Consider the following 21,650-nt stretch of genomic DNA (forward strand, 5'->3'; position numbering starts at 1 on the left):
CAGGTCCAGCATCGGCCTCCACCCTCCTATCTTCTTTCGGACCAGAAAGTATATGGAGTACACTCCGGAGCACCGGAGGTGCTGAGGAACGGATTCTAATGCCCCCTTTTTTAGCATGACTTGGACCTCCTGCATTAGCTGTGCCACATGCTGCTCTTGATGAGCTACAGGGGGGATACAGGGACACCTGCGTTGGAACTCCAAGGTGTAACCCTGTCCGAGAGCATCCATCACCCATCTGTCAGTGGTGATAGTCTTCCATCCGCTGATGAACTTCTCCAGCCGGCCTTGCACTGGGGTGCACTAGTGGGGGCCCGAATCCATGGGCGGTTCAGGCCTTGTTATGTTTGGGGTCCTGCCCTGTGGGCAGCGCCAGTGCCTTCCTCTGCTGCTGTATGTCTGCAAGCTGCCTCTATATGCCTCCTGCGTCATGGAATGGGAAGGCTGCTGATAAGGGACGGTGTATCCCTTGGAGGATCTGCTAGTTATTCTTCTTGAGGAATGAAAGGACCGCAAACGACGTCGCTGCAGGGTACCCAGCGAACGTACCGTCTTTGTTTCAGTCTTGATGAGTTGAAGAAGAACAAGTTACTTACCAACTAGTAATGTTCTTTCGTCTGGATGTTCCGCCAACGTATTCCACCTCTTTGACATGTAATGTCCACAGCTGTGCACTTCGGAAACTTTTTCAGCAGAGGGTGTCCTGCGTTGATGACGTTGGGTCGACGTCCCTCGAAGGGCTCTGTCGAGTGCGACGTCACCGGATGTTATATATAGGACACACGGCGCCCGTAGCCTGAGTTTATGTTTTTTTCCCCCAGAATGTGTGGCACCAATCCAATGCCTGCTGGACTGCACATAGCCTTGTGGAAACGTAAGCTGCAACCGCATAGGAAATTCTCCAGAGGTGCAGGTCAGGAGGGCGATGTGGAATACGTTGGAGGAACATCCAGTCGAAAGAACGTTACCAGTTGGTAAGTAAATTGTTCTTCGAATGGATTGTGTCCTCCAACGTATTCCACATCTTTAACAGACTCAAAAAGCAGTACTATAAAGATGGAGGAGGGAAAAGAATGTAGAGTACCCCATCAGATGGTGGAATAAAGAACCACCTTACCAAAGTCCATATCTTGACCCTGGATCGTATTCAGGGAGTAATGTTTAACAAAAGTGTGGATAGAAGCCCATGTGGCTGCTTCACAAATATGGAGAGGCGTTGGAAGTAGCCACGCCCCTAGTGGAATGAGCTTGCAACCCTTCAGGAAGGTCCTTACCCGCCAATCAGTAACACTCAGTAATGGTGAGGATAATCCACCTGCACAAGGTCTGTTTGGTAACAGCCTAGCCCAAACGGTGTCCAGCATATCCCACAAAGAGTTGATCGTCCACTCTGACCCTGGACATCCTAGCAATATAAAAGCTCAGAGCTCTCCTAGGATCCAACTTATGGAGTCGCTCCTCTTCCTTTCCAGGATGAGGAGGAGGATAGAAAGAAGGAAGAACCACTTTCTGACTCAAATGAAATTCAGACACTACTTTAGGTAGAAAAGAAGGACGTACCAGTAGTACAACCCTGTCCTTGTGGAACACAGTAAAGGGCGGCTTAGATGAAAGTGCCTGCAATTCACTCACTCTGCGAGCGGAAGTCACCGCAACCAAGAACACTGTCTTGAAGGACAACAATCTCAAAGGACAAGAGTCCAAAGGTTCAAACAGAGCACCCATGAGAAATTTCAAAACCAAGTTCAAAGCCCAAACCGGCACCTGGAAAGGGGACGGTGGGAATACATTAGTCAGTCCTTTAAGAAATTGGGAAATCAAAGGAATCTTAAAGTAAGAGCATTCTTCAGACGAGCAATTAAATATAGACAGCACCACCAGGTAACCTTTAATGGTACCTACACGAAGGCCCCTGTGGGCCAAAGAAAGTAAGAAAGACAAAACCATAAGAATGGAACACAGAAAAGGATCAACATTTTTTCCTCTGCACCAGTCACAAAACTTACAGCAACAGTACAGGGACTTTGTTGCTGGCCTTCTGGCGGAAAGCAACACCTCTATCACATCATCCAGGAGGTCCCAATCCTTATATCTCAACCTTTCAGATACTAAGCGAGAAGGTTGAGAGTCCTGACCTCTGGATGGAGAACCTGACCCCCCTCTCGCGAGAGCAGATCCTCTCGGTTGGGAAAACGGCATGGAGGGCAGATGGACATTTTGAGAACATCCGGGTACCACTCTCTCCTGGCCCAATCTGTAGCAATGAGGATCATGTGGGACCCGAACCTCCGTAACCTCCGTAACACTTGAGGAATGACGGGGTCTGAAGGAAACGCGTACAGCAGTGGGAATGACCAATCCACCACAAACGCGTCTCCTAAGGCTCCTCTCGGAGGAAAAACCCTTGAGCAGAATCTCTCACACTTCGGTTGGCACTGGTGGCGAAGAGATCCACTTGCGGGGTTCCCCAAAGGCCGAAGATCTCCTGAAGGACTTCCTGAGCCATCTCCCACTCGTGAGAGACCGTGCTCTACCTGCTCAGAGCATACGCCGCTGCAGTTTTGTCTCCGGGCAGATGAACTGCCAAGATCGAAATTCCCTGCTGGATGGCCCAGAACCAGAGCTGCATTGCCTCTCTGCACAACGGGAGTGACCATGCCCCCTCTTTTTTGTTGAGGTAATGCATGGCCACTGTGTTGTCCGTCATGATCAGGACACTCTTCTGCCGCACAGACGGCAGAAAAGCCTTCAGGTCTAGCCTGACGGCCCTCAGCTCTAACAGGTTGATGTGGAGTTTGGACTCCGACGGAGACCAATGACCGAAACACACGAGGCGCGCTGAGTTATCAAAGCAAACATGTTTGCGGAAAAAACAGAACTTAGGCAACGGGCGCCGTGTGTCCTATTTATAACATCCGGTGACATCGCCCTCGACGGAGGCCTTCGAGGGACATCGACCCAACGTCCTCGAAGAAGGACGCCCTCTGCCAAAAAAGTTTCCGAAGTGCACAGCTGTGGACATTACATGTCAAAGATGTGTAATACGTTGGAGGACACAATCCATTTGAAACTCATCTACTGCCTTGCCAAACAGGTTCTCTCTGTCAAATGGCATGTCCAATACCTTAGTCTGAACGTCTGGCCTGAAGCTAGTGGGTTTCAACCATCCCTGCCAACGAAGAGACACTCCGTTTCCCATCTGATGAAATCCAGTGTCTGCGATGTCCACCGCCACTGTGATGACGTCGTCCGAGGCTACCTTCCCCTCCTGGAACAACTCAAGAGCTTCTGCCTTCTTGTTGTCAGGTAGGAAGTCAAGAATCTGGCCCAGTTTATACCAGAGCTCTGGCTCGTAGCGTGACAAAATGGCCAGCGCATTAGCAGCTTTAACGGTACTTGCAGACGATTGATAATCCTCTTCCCCATAGTATCCAGTTTCTTCCCCTCCTGGTTCGGGGGTACCATGGACGAGGATGACGGATTCGCAGTGGCCGAGACCACTGAGTCAGGTGAAGGCTGGGATCTTAGGTCCTGTGGGGCCGAGTGCAGAACTCCATATTTCTTCTCGAGTCTGTCCATCTTGGGCAGCGCTTGTTTTTTTTTTTTTACAGCGCTAGGCCTTCATCCTAGATATCGTGCAACAAAGGAACGGACGCAATGGTCATCCCCCTTGTACTTGCGCCACTGATAAAGTAACTCTTCCTTCTTCGTCTCCTCAGGCACCAGCTGAAAAAGTTTGGAGGCCCTGGTCATCATCGAATGGAAGGAGACGACCTCATCCGGTGGATAAACCCTGTGCGGGTCATCCGCTCCTGCTGGCTCTCCGTCCGCTGGTACCAATTCATGGGCCTTGTCGGTGTTTCTCACTGTAGCCGTATCCGTGCCCGTGTCCATGAGCGTGGCAGGATCCCCTGCTGGGGTCAAAGCCTGAGGTGGAGGCGGTGGTGGCATCGGGTGAAGCCTTGCCCCAGCAGAGTCCTTCAACTTGCATTTGCGCCTAGAGGGACCTCTAGGAAGTGTTCTTGGAGGACTTCCAGACAGAGCAGGGCCCGGTGTGGGTGGCAGCCTTTGCTGAATTTCTGTTACCAGCGTGTGCAGCGTGGTCAGAATGTCGAATGAAACGTCCCTGGGTTGAAGTGCAGATAGAATGGGAGGTGGAGGCTCTGGGCTGGTACGCCTCTGCTGGAGAGGTAGACAATAGGGTTCACCCCGACGACCCACTTTCCAACAATGGTCCCTGGCCCGTTTTGTGGTCTGAATAGTAGTCTCAGGTAGGTCATCACCCTCATCAGAGCTAGTATAAATGTACCCCTGCACACATGGTTCAGCTCCCAGATCCGTACCCCTCCTAGGGGTCGTCGGAGTCTTACTGCTCACTGCTGTCCCCTTTCCGGAGGGCTTCTCTACAACCTTGGCAGTAACCTCCCACCGTGCTGTCAAGGACAACTGCGAAGTAGTCGCTGCTGTGACTGACGGCACCACCTGCGTGGTCTGCCTTCCCTTCAAAGAAGTAGTGATCGTCGACGAGGTCGTTGATGGGGCCGGTCAACGTGGCAACAGCAGTCGTCGTCAAAGTGGTCGTTGATGACGCAGTGATAATGGTGTTGTCTTTCCTGGTTGAGACGTCGATGGAGGTAGACGAGGGCAACCCCTTGAATTTCTTCTTCGCCGCCTTATCCGCCGATGTTATGCAGAGTTTCAAAGGGGTCAATGATTTTCTCTTCGAGTGCCTAACTCCTGTTGGTAGGCTCATTGTGGATCTGGTCGGTGATGGCAACCTCGCCCCTCCCGAGCCAGGACCTGCAACATCGGCAAATCCAGTGGGATCCATAGCCTGCGGCCTTGCCCTCCTTTGGACCCCCACAGGTGGGGTATCCTCAAAAGACCTCGGCCTCTTATACGAGGTAGTTCAATCGGGGGACCGGCCGGCTCTGGGGGAAGCCTAAACATGCGCAGAGGCCGAGTCAGATGATTTACCAGACTTTAACCATGCCGCCAGCCTGCTGTAGCGGTGCTTCTGGGTCTTTTTTCAAAAAACCACCACAGACCGAGCATCCCTACTCATCATGGGTCTGGATGCAGGCAGTAAAGACAATTGTGGTGTCGATCCTCCAAGCAAACATTTCTTGGTCCACATTTCACGCAGAGTTTGAAGAGGCATCTCTACTCCTCGAGTAATGGTGAAAAGGCACGAAAAACGCCTCAAGCCTGGGCCTTCCAATGAAGATCCTCAATGACATTTGATCTTCAACAACAGAGGTTCCCCACTGCCGGTAGTCGATCTCCGGTCGGACGATAAATTCAGAAATCGGTCAAAAAAACTTTACATTTTATCCCAAAAACTCAAAATATATAGGAAAAAGCTTGGATAGCACTAAGAGGACTCCCAACACTGAAGCGTGCGGTCAGAATTTGAAGATGGCCATCAGGGGCGCAGCTTAGGGAGAGGACTGTCATTGGTTGGGGACAGAATGACCCAGAGGACAGTGATTGGTTTAGAGCAGAAATACGGTTTTAAAGTGAAAGTGAAACAGTTTGTTTCTTTTACCCAGGATTCTCAGCCTGGCGATGGGGAATATTCATAAGCATGTGAATCCATGCAAGACCCCATGCTGGAGAATGGTAATTCCGTTGGGCGTTATTCCGGCGGATTTACTGAAGAAGGGTGCAAGAACCCCCTTGAAATCTAGACTAAGAGCCATGAAGGGAAGACCCATGGGAAACCTCACAAAGAAGGTTGCAGGGACCTCTTAAAACCTAGCACTTTGAGTCAAGTAGTCAAGACCCAGAGAAGAAGGGTGTAAGAAAATCTTAAGGCCGACCCTTGAGTTACAGGAAAGACACCAGAGAGGAACTAGAAGCCTGGTTGCAGGAACCACTTTAAAGCTGGATTGGAGTTATTTCATATCACAAGACAATTGTTTACTTTACACTGCTGTATGTAGTTTGGGCTACCCTATTTCATCTTCCCAAAAAAAAAGCTTAATGCAACTGGTAACTCTGTCTTGGCCTGGTTTTTGATCCCTGTCACCATCGTGATAAAATCTATGTCTATTGTATGTCGAGATGTGTGATTTACTTTGGAAAGCATTGGCCCAGTGGAAAAATTGCCAACAGCTGTTTTATATTTTAAATTAAACAGTGTATCCCTTCTGCTAAAATGCTTTTTCATGTATCCCACATCATGCAAATTTCTAGTAGGGGTAAGGGTCATTGCCAAGGCACAATAAACAACTTGAGACTCTTAGAGGAAGTTATTGAACAAAATAAATAGGCCAAGGGTGTAAAATGGACTTGATGTAAGAATGGAGAATGACCCCAAAAAAGTAAAGCATGAGCAAATCCAGCTTGCGCAATGAAAGTAGTCCATCAGGTCATCCCTCTATACCATTAGGCTATCCCTCCTTGAAGTCTAATGCAAGTAACTCACGGTCTGTGGGGTTTAAAGCGCCCCCTGTAAGTCTTTCTAGTCTTGGCTGATTTGTCACTCCAACTTTGCTTGGTCAAGATTTGGTCTCCCAGGTACTCTTTTCCACTTGTCTGGGCTTGAGGGGACCTGGATCTCTGTTCGGGCTTCCAAGATCTGATAATAGGCGGCACCAACCTTCCTAGACTAGCAAGGATGGGGCATAGGTAACAGAACACTTCTGGCAGACTTCACACTCCATACACATCGGTAGGCCTACTGATACATAAAAACTCATGAATCAATTTTAGACATCTTCTTTAGTACATATCCTATAGCATACCAGGAATTACTTTCACCCACATTCTGCATTAATCATGATTACTCCCATCTCTAATCATTGTACAGGTGTATAGCCAATTAATCGTCTGAGTTATGGCCCACTGGTTTCATCGTGTTGAATTCTATAATCAATCTAGATTCTAACTTCTGCAATTTCCATTCCCTGTTACCTTTTCTCTTGTGTTCCGGGATATGTGCCAATCCTTAAAATGTAATAAGAGTAGCATCTCCATTGTGCTTCTCTGATAAATGTATTGCAAGAGCATAGTTGAGTCTTTGTCGTTTGGTTCACTCTCCTACCAAGTAAAAGTCCGAGCATGGACGGTCTCTCTTTGGGTGCGGGTCCTAGACATGCAATTTTGAGATTGACTTTGTTTCAGTTTCTCATATGGGTGCCGGTCCCAGACTCTCTTGCTATGGCTTCCGCCTTCACCCCATTGCTCCCCCAGACCTTCTGCACCACTCGGGTAACCCGCGTACCGGTTTGCTTTTCTCTGTAAGGTACCAGCGTTTCTGGAGCAGCTGCTGTTTCTCTGGAGGCTCTGGTTGCGTTCAGGGCCTCGTCACGGATGGCAGCGGCTTTCCTGATGTCTGCTTCTTCCCGCCGATACATCCTCCTGGGTGCTTCGCCAGTGCTCTGGATGCCCATAGGTTCCACATGGCAGTGACATGAGCAGCCCTTGCTTCTGGGACCTTGCTTGCATTCTCCTCCTTCACTCTCGACTTCCCTCCTGCTGGCTCTCATCCATTTCACCCCTTGGATGATCGTTCTTGCATTGCATCTCAGCTGTGGAGTGTTTAAACTCCTGCATTGGAAAAGTATAGTTCTTTAGGCCAATCACATTCGCCGAAAAGCTGGAGCGCTCACTCTGCTTCTCCAGCATGATCTTTGGACTCCTGACCATCTTCTTCTTCTCAGTTGTTGAAAAACTAGAGTGCTCATTGTTTCCACATAGTGATCCTTTGACTCCTGGTCATCATCTTCTTCTCAGTACATGACAGATTCAGATGTAATATACTTTGCACTCTCTGTGGTTGGAATATTATCAAGTATATTAGTTTGACTAACTTGACAATAACAGATACTGGCCCTATCAAAAGGAGGAAGGGGAGAATTAAACATTGGAGAAGGATTTACGTGTACTACTGCGGGGGAGTACCACGTTCTTTGAACATGCTCATCCCTAATACAATAAGGGGTTCCTCCCTCGGTGCACCAGCCCAAGGAGGATAATTGTACTGTGGACGCACTGACCTAGCCCCATGGGAAAGGTTTCCCTCTAGGGGAGAAGGGACGACATCCTCAGATTTGTAACACCTCCTAAAATCAATCCACCAGGCCAGATTCTAGATATCCATCTTAACAGATATACACTCATAACTAAACACAAAGGCACAGCTCTGTTTTACATTAAAAAAAGTGTACGAAAAGTATCCAAGGCATCTAACTGTATAGCGACTACAGGAACAAATGAAAAATTATCATGAAGGTAGCGAGGTCGACAACCATCAAACCAACTCAAGCTTAAACACAAAATAATGGCAATTAAAAAAACATTGCTAATGCCAACGGTTTTGGCGTTTCTAAAAGCGCATACAATCTCCTCCAATTCGGATAGATTTTACATTACAACATATCCTAACATGTTATACTATGTCTTTACAAGTTAGGCTTCTTTATAAATAAAAATATGTTACTGCAAGTCCTTACATTTTCTATAAAAAAGAAAACAAAAGAGACAATCAAAGTATTTTAATTCCAACAAATGTGCTGGCATACTGCTTTTAAATCAAGTGGCTGCCGGCACACTTATTAAGAGGATTTATTTGACCAGATGCTGCTTCATAGCTGTAACAAACATATTATTCTATACATCGATGTATTCACAGGCCGAATGGATGTTTTAAAATCACCTAAATGTGAGAAGAATCTAGAAAGTAGCAGCTAAACGGTTGCAATTATATACAGACCTTTCAGCCAACCTTTTTTGTAGGCAGAAATAACCTAAATCTCAAACATGACAAGAATGTAGAAAACACTGAGAATTTGCTACTGGTCATGTTGCTCACGCCATAATATATGTTATGTGTCTACATGTACTATTTATAACAATTTTTATTTCTCACGCAGGTGGCAATTTGACCCTTGTATTAGCCAAAACTAAAGAAACAATGGTCAAACACACAAATCAGGCAAAGCATAGCTCTAAGACACAAGACATTAGGGTGAACAATTCCATTGCAAGATTATTATTTTTTTAAAGTTAAATGACTGTTTGCCACATGATTTAAGTGAGACATGGGGAACATACATGATTCTAAAGAAAATCACCTTTTGTCATTGATATCGTGATAAGCAAACTGACATCAATGTGGCATATAGATGCAGCCACCATAATATGACCTTCGACTAGAAGAACGAAACATGACTGTACCTCTAGCAACATGTTAAAATATGAGTAATGCTTCTGTTGCTTACTGTACATGATTGCAAGTTCAATATCACGAGATCCGGACAGTGGTTTTGAATGTGCTTCAATGCTTCATCTTCCAGCTGTTTCAAAAAATATAAGAAAACATTACAATGCATGTAAACTTACAAAAAATGTATTTTACAGTTGTATACAGTACGTGCTAGACCATAATGGATGACATAGTGCATGGTTTGCCCAATGTATCAGAGTAGTAATAGAAGATACATGTACATATTAAAGTGTGTACCGTTTATTCTGAATAAACTCTGAAATCCTTTAACAAGGCTAGTTTAACAAAAACAAATGTAGTGCAACAGGAGACAAGTGGGGAAGTCAAATGAGAAATGGGGGTTTGCCAAGTAAGAACAGTGGTTGAAAAATGGGTGGTGGGGTAGACTTGTGCTGCTTAATGAGAGGCAACATTTAATTGGTTGGTGGCATGGACAAGCAATCGCAATGATGCTCTCCCACAAAGTGTTACAGAGCGAACAGTGTTGCTTGATGAGAAACTACACAAGCCTGGAGGATCAACTTAGTGTGAGAAGGACAGCCTTGAAGAGGCAAGCGGCTCTCCTGTTCCTGGGAGACACAAGAGTGCCTGGGTATGAGATAAAATTGTCATAGACAAGAACATCTTTGCAAGTTGTGCAAAGGTGGGAAACCGTAGAGAACCATGTATAACAACAGGGGTGTTAGAAAAATACCTGCGACTTTGACAACTGTTTTGGCACAAAAGATGTTTTTTAGGAGAAGTGCAGGGAGGGGAAACATAGGTTAGCGTGACAAGACGGGGTGGTAGTTTGAAGCTACATAGAGCATACAAAGTTACAGGCTTAGAGATAGGAGTAGACAGAGGGGGCATAACATTAAGTGTCCCTGGGGAGGGTGAGTTGGGTAATGGAAATTATGACATCTTCGTGTACCAATCTCTAATGAAAAACAGAACATGGCTTTTTCAGAATATGCAACAGAGAGCGTGCCTATTCGTTTCATAGCCTAGAATATAATCATCAGGAGACGAAATTAAATTAGGGGCAGTGCTTCAGTTTGCTAGATTGTACAAAAATAATGTCCTTGTGGTGTTTACGTAGTTGAGCCCTTGCATTAAGCCAAAATGGCCACTACAATCTCAGAGTATTTAGATACAACATGACATGCGAAAGACAGACTCACCAATGCTTAGATGATTCCAGCCACTGACGCCGTACTACACAGCAGCAATAGCCCAACAGATTTTCACAGTGAGACAAGTCCATTTGCGAACCGCCAATCTAAATTTTGGCCAGTGTACACCCTAAAGGCCCATTATGCACTCCATGCCAAACATTTTTGATTTTTATTTAAATTTGTTTATTGATAAAGTAGTTACAGCATTCAACATTACACATTGCTATGAGTGTACACAATGTCACGGTACATATTATTTCTAAGCATTGCATATTTCTCAACATGTTCTGCGGATTGAAAGTATTCGACATACCAATAATTGTTCTTGTTCAAGTTATATATTAAAAAGGTCTACTTCACAGGTGTGGGCTGCTGGCTAAATGATAGTGGTGCGGGTACCTTAACTATATCAATCCAAAGTTCGGAATTAACACTGTTTACCCGTGTTTACTTCACAGGGGCAAGCGACCATTTAAACAGCAATGATACGGATCAACGTCTCTGTATCTAGTGTGGTCCCCTTTGGAGATCGCCTTATGCCCCACAAATCAGTCCCTTTGCCTCTCCCTTCACGGGGGGCGCAAGTCAGGATTATCAGTTCATTCAACATTTATCCCCAGTCCATACTACTACAGGTCTCTGTGTCTGCCAAGGTCTGATCCCTAAGTAGCTCCATCTCGAGCCATCCCCCAACGATATACATCTTCCAGCCGCAGTTGAATGATGGGCGTTTGGGCTTTGAGATTGCGATTCTACTTTTCGCTAGCATAAGTAAAAAGGATTTTGTCCCCCCCCCCCCTTGTACTATCCCTCACAAACACATTTCAGGTGAGCACAAATATTTACTGCTGGCCCAGGTGTTAGTCTTACTCAGAACCTCTTCCCAAAATGCTCTGATTATCTGGTTATCCCAGGCCATATGCCAGAAGCCTGCTGTGGCCTCTTTACATCTCGGACAGGTGTGAGGGTTGATCATGTGAAGGCTGGATGGTGTCATATGGTGTCATATATACTCTGTGGGTGAAATTATATTGTGTGAGTCTGACCCTGGTGTTTCTTGATACCTTAAGGGTTTATTCCCATATTTTTACTCACTGTTCGTCAGGTATCTTCCTCCCAATGTTTCGCTCCCATTTCGCCTTTACAACTAGTTCCGGGGGTTTATTCCTATGCTTAATCTGTAGGAAAAGACGTGATATCACACCTCAGCTATTGGTAATGTGTAGCATCTGATGCATCAGGGCGTTATTTTCTGGTTCTACCAGAGTTTCTTCCCATAGGTCAGCTATTTTTTTTAACAATTCGGGCGTAGTTTAGGAAAGCCCCTTTGGGCATGTCGTACCGTTGGCACCATTCTTGCAATGGCAACAATTTCCCTTCCTCGTAGAGATCTCCTATTTTCGTGCACCCTTTGCTCCGTAGTTTGTCCCAGTCAAGATTAGTTAGTATTCCCCCGATTCCTGGATCAAAACTCAATGGTAGGTCCGGACTATACCAATGAGGGTCCCGTGATTTCCCCAGTACATGTTTCCAGACTTCCCTTGGTACTGCATAGATTGCACTGTTTCCCCCAGTTGCTATCGGGTCCCGTAATAGTTCAATCCCCTTCCTATGCGTAGCAAAATCTCCTAGTAGGCGTTTCAAGTCTGGTGTGTCTACCCAGTTGGAAACTGTCTGCAGGTGGGCCGCTGCGTAGTATACCTTGTAATCTGGCAGTGTGAGTCCCCTCTCTACATGCAGACTTCGCGGAGTGGTGAGCACCACCCTCCGTTTGTTTGGCCCCCAGAGCAGTTCCCCTATGTAGGTGTCTAACATCTTAAAGAATATTATTTGGATCTTGTACGGGATATTAATAAAGTAATACAATAACCTGGGTAATACCACCATTTTACACAGGGCTATTTTTCCCATCAAGAAGATCGGTAAGGTTTTTCAAAACTTTTTAGATTATCCTATGCTGGCCAATGGTCTCCCCGTGTTAAACTCGAATGTTTCTTGTATATCGTGAAAAATTGTGTTTCCCAGGTAGCGAGATGACTCTGGCTCCCAGCGAATGCCTCCTTGTAGGAACAAATCCACGGGTTGTGCACCCATTACCCCCTGGGGGAACACCAAGGATTTCTCCTTCTTCACGCTATAACCCGATAGTTTCCTGAACTTGGTTAGTACCTCTAGTACTATTGAAATATTAACCCTGTGTTTACTCACATCATCTGCGTATAGTGATATATTGTGCATTATGCCGCAAACTCTGATCCCTGTTTCTTGTATATATTGCCTGAAGTATCCTGCCAGGGGTTCTAGTGCTAGGGCAAATAATATTGTCGAGGCGGGACATCCTTGTCGGATGCCTCTCTCTAGTGTCCATTTCCCTGAAATCCACTCGCCCATTTTCACTCTTGCTTGGGGACTAGCATACAATAATTGGATCCAGCGCTGCATTGTGGGGCCCATTCCTATGTTAGCCAGGACTTTAAATAACCATTTCCACTGCACAGAGTCAAAGGCCTTTGTTGCGCCTAGGGCCATTAAGGCCAATTCCTCTTCTGAATGGCAGACATGTGCTATTATAAAGTATACTCTCCTGATGTTCATGGAAGTGTTTGCCCCCCCCCCCCCTATAAAACCGCACTGTTCCGGGTGTACGATGCCAATAACCACCTCCTCTAATCTTAATGCTATTATCTTCCCCAAAATGTTCATATCTACATTTAGGAGTTATATGGGTCTGTAGGATCCACAGAAAAGTGGGTCTTTTCAGGGTTTTAGGATAATCGGGATTAGTGCCTCTCTCATTGATTCAGGGAGAACTCACTGCAAACTCTCTGCAGCATCAGGAGTAGTATATTGGCATATTCTAGATAGTTCTCTACCGGTAGGCCGTCTGTCCCAGGGGACTTCCCTTTGTGCATTGTTTTTAGTGCCCGTTCAATTTCTTTGACCTCTATGGGAGTTTCCAGTGCTTCCATCTGGGGTGCCGTCAATTTAGGCATCCGTGATATTTCTAACAGTTTTGAAGCATCCTCTTCTGAGTATGTTCCCTCACTCGAGTATAGTAACGTATAATATTCCTGAAAGAATTCATTGATCTGTTGCTGTGTGGCTATTCTGGATCCCTGGTTATCGGCGATTTGTGTAATTGCTCCCATCTGATGTTCTTTACGAATCAACCATGCAAGTAACCGACCCGCTTTCTCCCCTCCCCATGCACCTTTTTGGTCTATCGAATTTGGTTAAGGCTTCTTGATGAGTGGTCCGAGTCCTGATGGCCTCTGTCAAATTCTGCCACACCTCCTTCCCCAGGTCGGTTTCTAACCCCCTAATTATACCCTCTGATTCCTTCAGCTTCCGGGAGAGAGTCTTCCTAATTCCCACCGGTTTTGAGATACACACCCCCCTGCACTGTTACCTTAAGGGCTTTCCAAGGGACACCCACCTCTTCCACCGATCCCTCGTTATTCCTCAGAAAGGAGACAATCTCATCTCTTATGGTTGCGTTAAAGGCCCTATCTTTGAGTTGTTCTACTCCTAGTTTCCAGGTTGGTACCGCTAGACGGAAGTATCCCATCTGTAGTGCTGTGACCAGTGGGGCGTGGTCGGAGATAACTTTCCCTAGGTATTCTTTTTGGGAGAATCTATGTGCGTGCCCGGCGCCCGTAATCAAGTAATCCAGGCGAGAGTGTGTCCCATGCACAGGTGAACAGAATGAGTATTCCCTATCATCTCTATGTGATCCCCTCCATAGTTCCTGCAAGTCCAATTCCTGCACTATTTTATTAGGGGAACGTGTTGATCAGGGTTGTTGGTAGGTTCCTGTTCCTGTACGATCTATGTTGGGGTCTATGTAACAGTTAAAATCCCCTCCCCGCCCCAGATGAGAATGTTCGGTCTGTCTTTGCCTATTAGCTCCCCCACTTTTTGGAAGTAGTCTTCATTATCAGAATTAGGTGCATATAAATTCACTATGCATAGACTGTGCCCCTCTAATGTGCCCCGTACTATAAATGTGCGTCCACCATCACCCTCGGTAGTCTCCAATTGTAGTGGTGTAGCAGCATCTACCCAGGTGAGAACAACGCTGGAATATGACAAATATGTGGTACCTACTAATGTGCCTCCCTTGCTCCTCCGCAATTCTTTAAGATGATCTTCGTTCATATATGTGTCTCCTGAAATAGTGCAATTTGAATACTGTGTCTGACAAAAAATGTTTTATTTTGGAGCGCTTAGACCTTTTACCGATGCCCTGTACATTCCAGGTTCCTATCTTGAGTGACATTCAACCTGTATTTGTGTATCATTCCCCCAGAGCTTCCCTACTGTTGGGGTTGCCTTAGTTTCCCTGTTTTCCCGATTGTACCTCAGTACTATCAAGTTTGGTTATCCCTTCATCCAAGCCATAAACCGCCCCTTGGTTATACCAATCATGTTGTATGTCGCTAATCTGATGATGGTCTGTTATCTGCATTAGGTTTGTGCTGTCTCCACTACTCATTTTCTTTATCCCCTTTCCATTCCGTCCCCTCCCGTTTCCCTCTCCCTTTGATTGCTTGTGCTCCCCCATAGCTCCTTCCTCAGACTGTGGTGGGGCTCCATCACCAAACATCGAAAAAGAGAAGATACAGGTTGGACTACTTAATCCCTCGGTCTGGCTTGTATTGGTGAGGCTGGCGGGGCTGCCGTAGGGGGTTTGGCCTCAACCTCGACAGTAGATTCTGATGCTTCCTGTCTTCCTTCCCTGTTGTTCAATATAATATCTTCCATTTTATGTCTCTGTTGTATTTCAGTCTCTTATGTCGTTATCACTTTTAGTCTTCTTTGCCATTCCGCATTTCTGGGTTGGTGGGTCGGTCCTATTTGGATTCTAACCAGGTCCAGGCTTCTTTAGGTGAGAGGAAGAAATGCGACCGATTATCTGCTAGTACTGATCTGTGCATTCTCCATCTCAACATTCCCCTGTTTTCGGCCCCTTGCAGGATCACCTCTCTGTCCCTGAAGTTAGGTATTTTGGCTATTATAGCCCAGGGTGGTGTTCCTGGAGTTGGGGGGCGAACGGGCACCCTGTGCGCTCTCTCCACCGTGAACAATTTGAAGAGGCCACAGGGTCGTAATATGTCCAGTACTATTTTCTCCAAAAAGAGTTCCATGCTATCTCCCTCCATCCGTTCCGGGACTCCCACCAGGTGAATGTAACACCTTCTAGAGCGTCCTACTGCATCTTCTGCTCTTTCTTCGAGGGTTCTCGTGGCCCCCATAAGGCCTTGAATTTTGTTGCGCATATTTTCCACCAAATCCTCCAAGTCACTTATCCGTTGTTCTGCTGTTGCCACTCTTTCATTTGCCTTTCCCAGGTCTGCTCACACCAACGATACATCTACCCCTACTTCCTCGATCCTGGTATCCGGTACCTTCCGCGTGTCTTGAATTACTGTCATGAGGTTCTCCAGGGTCACTCCGCCTGTCACTGCCGGCGTGCCTGGATGTCTCTCTTGTTGGTCATATGTCTGTTTGGTCGTTTTAGGCTTGGCGCCGACATATGTTTCCATCTTCGGCTGGCCTTGCACCATTTTGTGAGTGATTGTCTGGCTAGCCCCCTGTAGATATGTCCCAGCCTTCTCAGCTTGTGCTGCGCCCGAGTCTTCTGCTTCTTGTGCGTGACTTTGATCCGACCCTCTCTTGGATCTTTATAGGCTCACTGTGTCCATCTATTCATCAGGTGCGCCGTGGGCGGTGTGTTTATCCTTGTTATCTATGTTCTCCTCCTGGTTGCTCTGTATCGCCTTTCCTGGGTCCGTAGTATTAGTACACTCTCCCACCTGATGCACCAGGGAGTGCTCCCCACCCTTTGCATACAGGTTTGGAGGTCTTCTGGTTTACGTGTGTGTTTTAACTGGTAGGATATATGTGCGCTGTGCTGTACGGAAGAGCCTGTTAGGAGTTCTTCACATGGCGTCTGCTACTCTTAGTTTACTTCAGGATGTTGCCTCAAATGAGGATATCTGATTGTTCCTATTCTGGGATACCGTCTGATTGGGCAAGCGCTTTCTTAACCTTTACCAGTGTTATGAGTGATAGTTCATATGCCACATGGTCTGGGGGCCGTTCCCGCAAGGTTTAACTGTTATTACCTCAACCATAGCGTTTCAGGGCCCACCGTGTTCAATATCCCTCTAATTTACGCGGTTGCCGTTTCCCCACGTAGTGTGTGTAGCAGTTTAAATGATTAATGGCATGCATTTCCCCCACTGGTCCGGCTATCGGATAGCTCTGTGTTTAATACCGTTAACGGCACGGGAGAGACAATTCCCGTTGTAGTCCAGGTTCCGTGTGGACCTGTAGCTATTGTTCAATAATTTGGCAGATAAGGGGTTGCCTCTTCGGTGTTTTTGCCGCTGCGCTCTCTCACCTGTGGGATTCACGCTTTGAGGTCCCACGTCTCGAAATCCGATCGCTATCAAGGTCGTAGCCTGGCGGGGACTCATCCTTCGGTGTCTGTTCCAGAGTCTCAGTCTGGGGAAGTCCGACTCGCTACCTCCAACAGCGCTGATGGGCTCCAATCTTTAAAGCAGGCAGCCGCCCACGACGTAGTGTTTGCTGTAATGTCTCACCAATGTCTCTGCAGGGCGTCTCGCAAGGCAGGGTCTTTCTCCCTACTATGAACCCAGCATGATGGCACCCGGTGCTGGGTGTTTCTCGTGCCAGGTCAATTTCTCTTTTAGTTTGACCTTTTATCTCGCAGTCAGGGTGTCCATTCCACGGAGGAGACCTTTAATGCATTTTTCGGCGAACAGCAGCCGAATTACGGATATTTGTAACAGGATGTGCAACAGCCTCAGTGGAGTGACAAGGATTAGGTATGCATCCTCGTGCTGCACACCAGCGCCTCCCCATGCCAACATTTTTAAGATCTATTTCTCAGTGAAGTAGGGGTAGGCAACTTTTTCCTTTCTCTCTTCACTCTGATAGCAATCAGTGTAGTAAATCTTCTTTATCATATCAAACATGTTAGGTTAATTTTGATTATTTCATAGGGTCGTTACCACCATGCACACAATCAAACCATCTGGCAGCCAACTATAATAAAGTGGTACAAGCTCAGGCTGTTATATCCGGTAACAATTAGGTAACATCTCAGTGATGCCTAATCCATGCTGCATAATCCATGTTGCTACCAAATGATACTTGTGCTTTTCTGGATTTCCTGAGGAATTCTGGAGAAGCCGGTACACTGTGCTGGGGAAGGCCGCTGGGTAAGGCTTCTAGTGTGTCCAGGCCAGCTGCGGGCCCATGCTGCTGTATCAAACTCACACCTGCTAAGGTAAGAGGCACAATTGCCCCTCACTCTTCTTCCAATTCATTCCCACTTCTCCAGCCATCTGTTGCCACCTAGGGCCTTCTGCCCTTGCCACTCGCTCACCTCAATCCACCATGGACTGACTCTACCACCTTAACAGCCTTCAATCCCTCAGTATCCATGCATCTGATTCCGGCATCCCTCCCCTAAATTCTTCCATCCGTTATGAGCCTTTGCGTATTCTACCTTTGCACTGCGCCACCTTGCCTTTGGGGTTTCCCTCCCGCCGATCCCTGTTCACCCTTTTGATGCCCTAGTGCCCCACCTGCTTCCAGCAGCCACCGGATCCTACCTCCATCCCTGGATGTCCCGCGAGCTGTATCTGTATCTGCAACAGTCCCTCGTTGATCGTCTTCACAACTTTCCTTGCCTTCTCTCCATCTACCTTTCCTTCACATTCCTGCTGGGCCATGCCCGCCCCTCCTGAGTTGCTGCCGGCCTAAATCGCTCTCTCCTACCTTGGCTCTATTGCTGCTACTCCTTGTGACTCCCTCTGATGACGTTTATGAGTCTACGGTCTTCTGCTTTACTCGCACTTCAAGATCCATTCAATTGACTTTTGCTGTACTCGCACTTCAAGATCTATTCAACTGACTTGAGCAGCCTGTGCAGCACGCAGACTTCCCCTATCAGCCCGGGGTGGAGGGCTTCTTCACTCCTACCTCCTCCTTATCGGACTCCGTTTTTTACCCAGACCTGGCTGCTGCGCTGTTATATGCCTGCAACTGACATTCCTTATTCCTATTCAACCATATGCGCCCTCTGCATTCTTTTCTAATCCTCTCTTCTCTTCCACTGTCATCTGCTTGCCTGATGTAGCCCCTCATTCCATGAGGCGTGGCATTTCCAAGCTGCAGTCATTCTTACCTGTTTTTTTTACCACAATTGCATGTCTGTATGCCTGATGTAGCCCCTCATTCCATGAGGCAGGGCTTTTCCAGGCTGCAATCACTCATACCTGCTTGTCATAATTGCATGTCTGGTCTTCCTTAATGCAGTTTACCTACTTGCCTTGCACTTGTTTTGCATTTAATTGTACCTCTTCCCCTCTCCTCTGCTCTCATGCTATACCGCTTGCACGTTCCAAATGTTTCAAGATCTTTTAAGAACATTTAGTTTTTGTTTTATACCTTTTTCCTCATGCCAATTCTCCCCCCCTTGTCTTGATGCACATTGAAACACGTTTGCTATATAGTGTGCATTACAAATAACCAATAAATAAATGTGCATACAATATACATACTCACATGTATTTACTACTCAGATGTGTGCAGAGAGTAACCAGTTGAGTCAGCTTCCAAGGGATCCTCGTTAAGCCACAATTTTAGTTAACAACCAAAAAAAGAACAATAATTGTATGGCATAAAACTGGAACCACAAAGCGCTTGTCAATGCTATAATTTGATCAACATAGATATTAACCCTCTAATTCAAGGTTGAGAATGGGTTGTTTCTCTAAGGAAGATGAGATAGGCGGTTGTGATAATTTGGACCCTATGCTCAGGGTAACCAACAAGGAATTTAAGTACAACGGATTCACAACCACACTGCGCATAAACGTTAAGTTTAGATGAATGGAATATTTTAATGAAAGTGAAAACAGCCGACACGTGTTTCGACCACAAGGTCTTCTTCTAGGCTTGAATGTGTTCTGTTCTCCTACTTGTGGGAACTTAAAGTGTACTGTTTTCAGGAAATCATATTAGCCGCAATTGCATAGCTCTCAACTCTGACGTCCCTGGCAGCTCGCCGTGCATCCAGTCCTAATGCAAGACAGTGGCAGGGTAGGTGGCCGGCAGCAAAGCTCTCTCTCTCTCAGCTGTTCGTGATCTCCCATCTTGTGTCGAGTCCTCCTTTCCTCCAACATTTGCACTTTACTCTCCTTTTCAAGTAACCCCACGTAGTGGACTTAAATGTATACAGGAATTGGATAAGTCTGCAGAGATGTTAAATGCACCTCACTTGTATCCATACTTGATCCCACACTGTCTCTGGCACCCACCTCATTAGGGGCCAGGCCCAAGGGTAAGGCAGGGGTCGTCTGGGGAGAGGCAGTGAAAGCAAAGACTTTGTCTCTTCCTAAACGTTACTGAGAGTTGGTTAGTATCTCCCTCTCTCTGGGAGCAGCAACAATGGAGTCGTATTATATATATCCTGCATCTGAAGCTCGAAAGGTTTCCACAGGAAAGCGTGATTTCAGATCTCTGGTGATAGTGATGTCCCCTACTTTTGCGGACTCTTGCCCATTTCACCCCGCAAGCAAGCGTTACCGCCGTAGCCTGGGATAAAATGTGGAAATTGCTGGGGGTTATTCATCCTTACCATAGTGACATCTGTTTATGGAACTGTATTTTGACCTTTCCCAGGGTAGATGCCGTCATTGAGCGACAATTGATTAAGGATGGATTTAGCTCTCTGGGGAACATGTTTCTGGATGGGAACTTCATCTCGGCTGGAGATGTCTCGTGCTTATGCAGTATAAATCATTGCAATAGCAACAATACATTAGCATTCGTACAGTTTTTAAAGGGAAGCAGGTAGGTTTCCTGGTTAAGCCAGAGAACGACTCTTTACTTGGGTATGCTATGGACACATATGGTTCTCGTGGAATAGTTTCTTAATTGTATAGGTTTCTCCAAGACTGAGTCTCGTCACCTTTAACCAAGCTCTGTTCCAAATGGGCAGTGTACATGAATCTGGCATCACAGTTGAGAACTGGGGTGATAGGTGCGCACAAACCCAGGAGGTCTCTTGCAATTCTCAATTCCATCTCATACAACACAAAGTCTTCTACAGGTATCGCTACACTCCAGCTCGACTAAAACTCTTCTCTCAAGCAGGCGCGTGCGGCTGCCCTAGGTGTGAGGAAAACAATGCTAGATATTTTCACATGGTGTGGGTCTGCTCCAAACTGTATGCATATTGAATTATGTCTGTGGTATTCTGACTGATATGACTGGCGGTAGACTGGATGCTACTCCCATGCAATGCCTTTTCCATGTATTTGACAATTTAACGGGGTGTACATGTAAACTTTTAAGTTTATGTTTGTTTCTAGCGATGTGATGTTTGCTGCTCCACTGGACTAGGCCTACTATACCTCGCTGTATATATTGCTCTATATATCGCTATCTCTGTCTTCCCTCTGTTCCACCTCCCTAGCCGCGTCGCGGCTTGAAACACTTGTGTATAGGCACGTTATAAATGCCATATAATATCATACCTTCAATGGAACAGTGGCTGTGAGCCGTTGCCTCGACTAGTGATGCTGAAGACTAGTGGGCTTCTATGCAGCCAGCAGCGGACTGCTGAAAGACATATGGCAGCCATTCAAAGCTTACTTGGCACGATTGCAAGAAACGTCCCAGATTGACTAAAAATGACTATGCTTGGTTCCTTTGCTCTACCGTCTCCATTCCACCCTTTAAGGTTTGCTCCCATCTGTATTTGCCATTGTCCTTAGTATTCTTTGCTGTCCCCTCAGATGCATTGTCTGTACTCAACTACATTTTATTTTGTTTACATTGATTGCTTATACATTATATGTATCCTGACTGCATAATGCTCTAATCCAAGTGCTTTAACAAAGTTTTTTTTAAAGAATGGAGATAGCTCTACTTTAAGGAAGAATGAGGATATTTGTGGTCTTTTCAGAGATTTTTTAAATCCTTGTATAGCGATGATGGGCATATTATGGAGCCGTGGATATTAGAGTATTTAAATCAGATTGATATTCTTAGCCTAGATGAACAAGATAATCGTTACTTGGATGCAAAAATCACCACTCAGGAGGTTGTGGATTCAATGGAGGCAATAACATCTTGGAAATGCCCGGGACCGGATGGATTGCCGATTGATTTTTATAAAAATCTTTCCACTGACTCTTTCCCCATTATTGGAGTGGCTG

At 46.3% G+C, this 21,650-nt stretch overlaps 1 protein-coding gene across 1 annotated transcript in view; it reads right to left on the minus strand.

Moving 5' to 3' along the window:
• FBXL2 (F-box and leucine rich repeat protein 2) overlaps positions 1 to 21,650 on the minus strand; it is an 838,595-nt gene that overhangs the window by 306,305 nt on the left and 510,640 nt on the right. The window contains exon 9 of the mRNA XM_069613130.1: positions 9,228 to 9,302. Coding sequence (XP_069469231.1) covers positions 9,228 to 9,302 — 75 coding nt within the window. The remainder of the gene's footprint in view (positions 1 to 9,227; positions 9,303 to 21,650) is intronic.

The sequence above is a fragment of the Ambystoma mexicanum genome, chromosome 5p (genome assembly GCF_040938575.1).
Source record: "Ambystoma mexicanum isolate Mex_15411 chromosome 5p, UKY_AmexF1_1, whole genome shotgun sequence".
Classification (NCBI taxonomy): Eukaryota; Metazoa; Chordata; class Amphibia; order Caudata; family Ambystomatidae; genus Ambystoma; species Ambystoma mexicanum.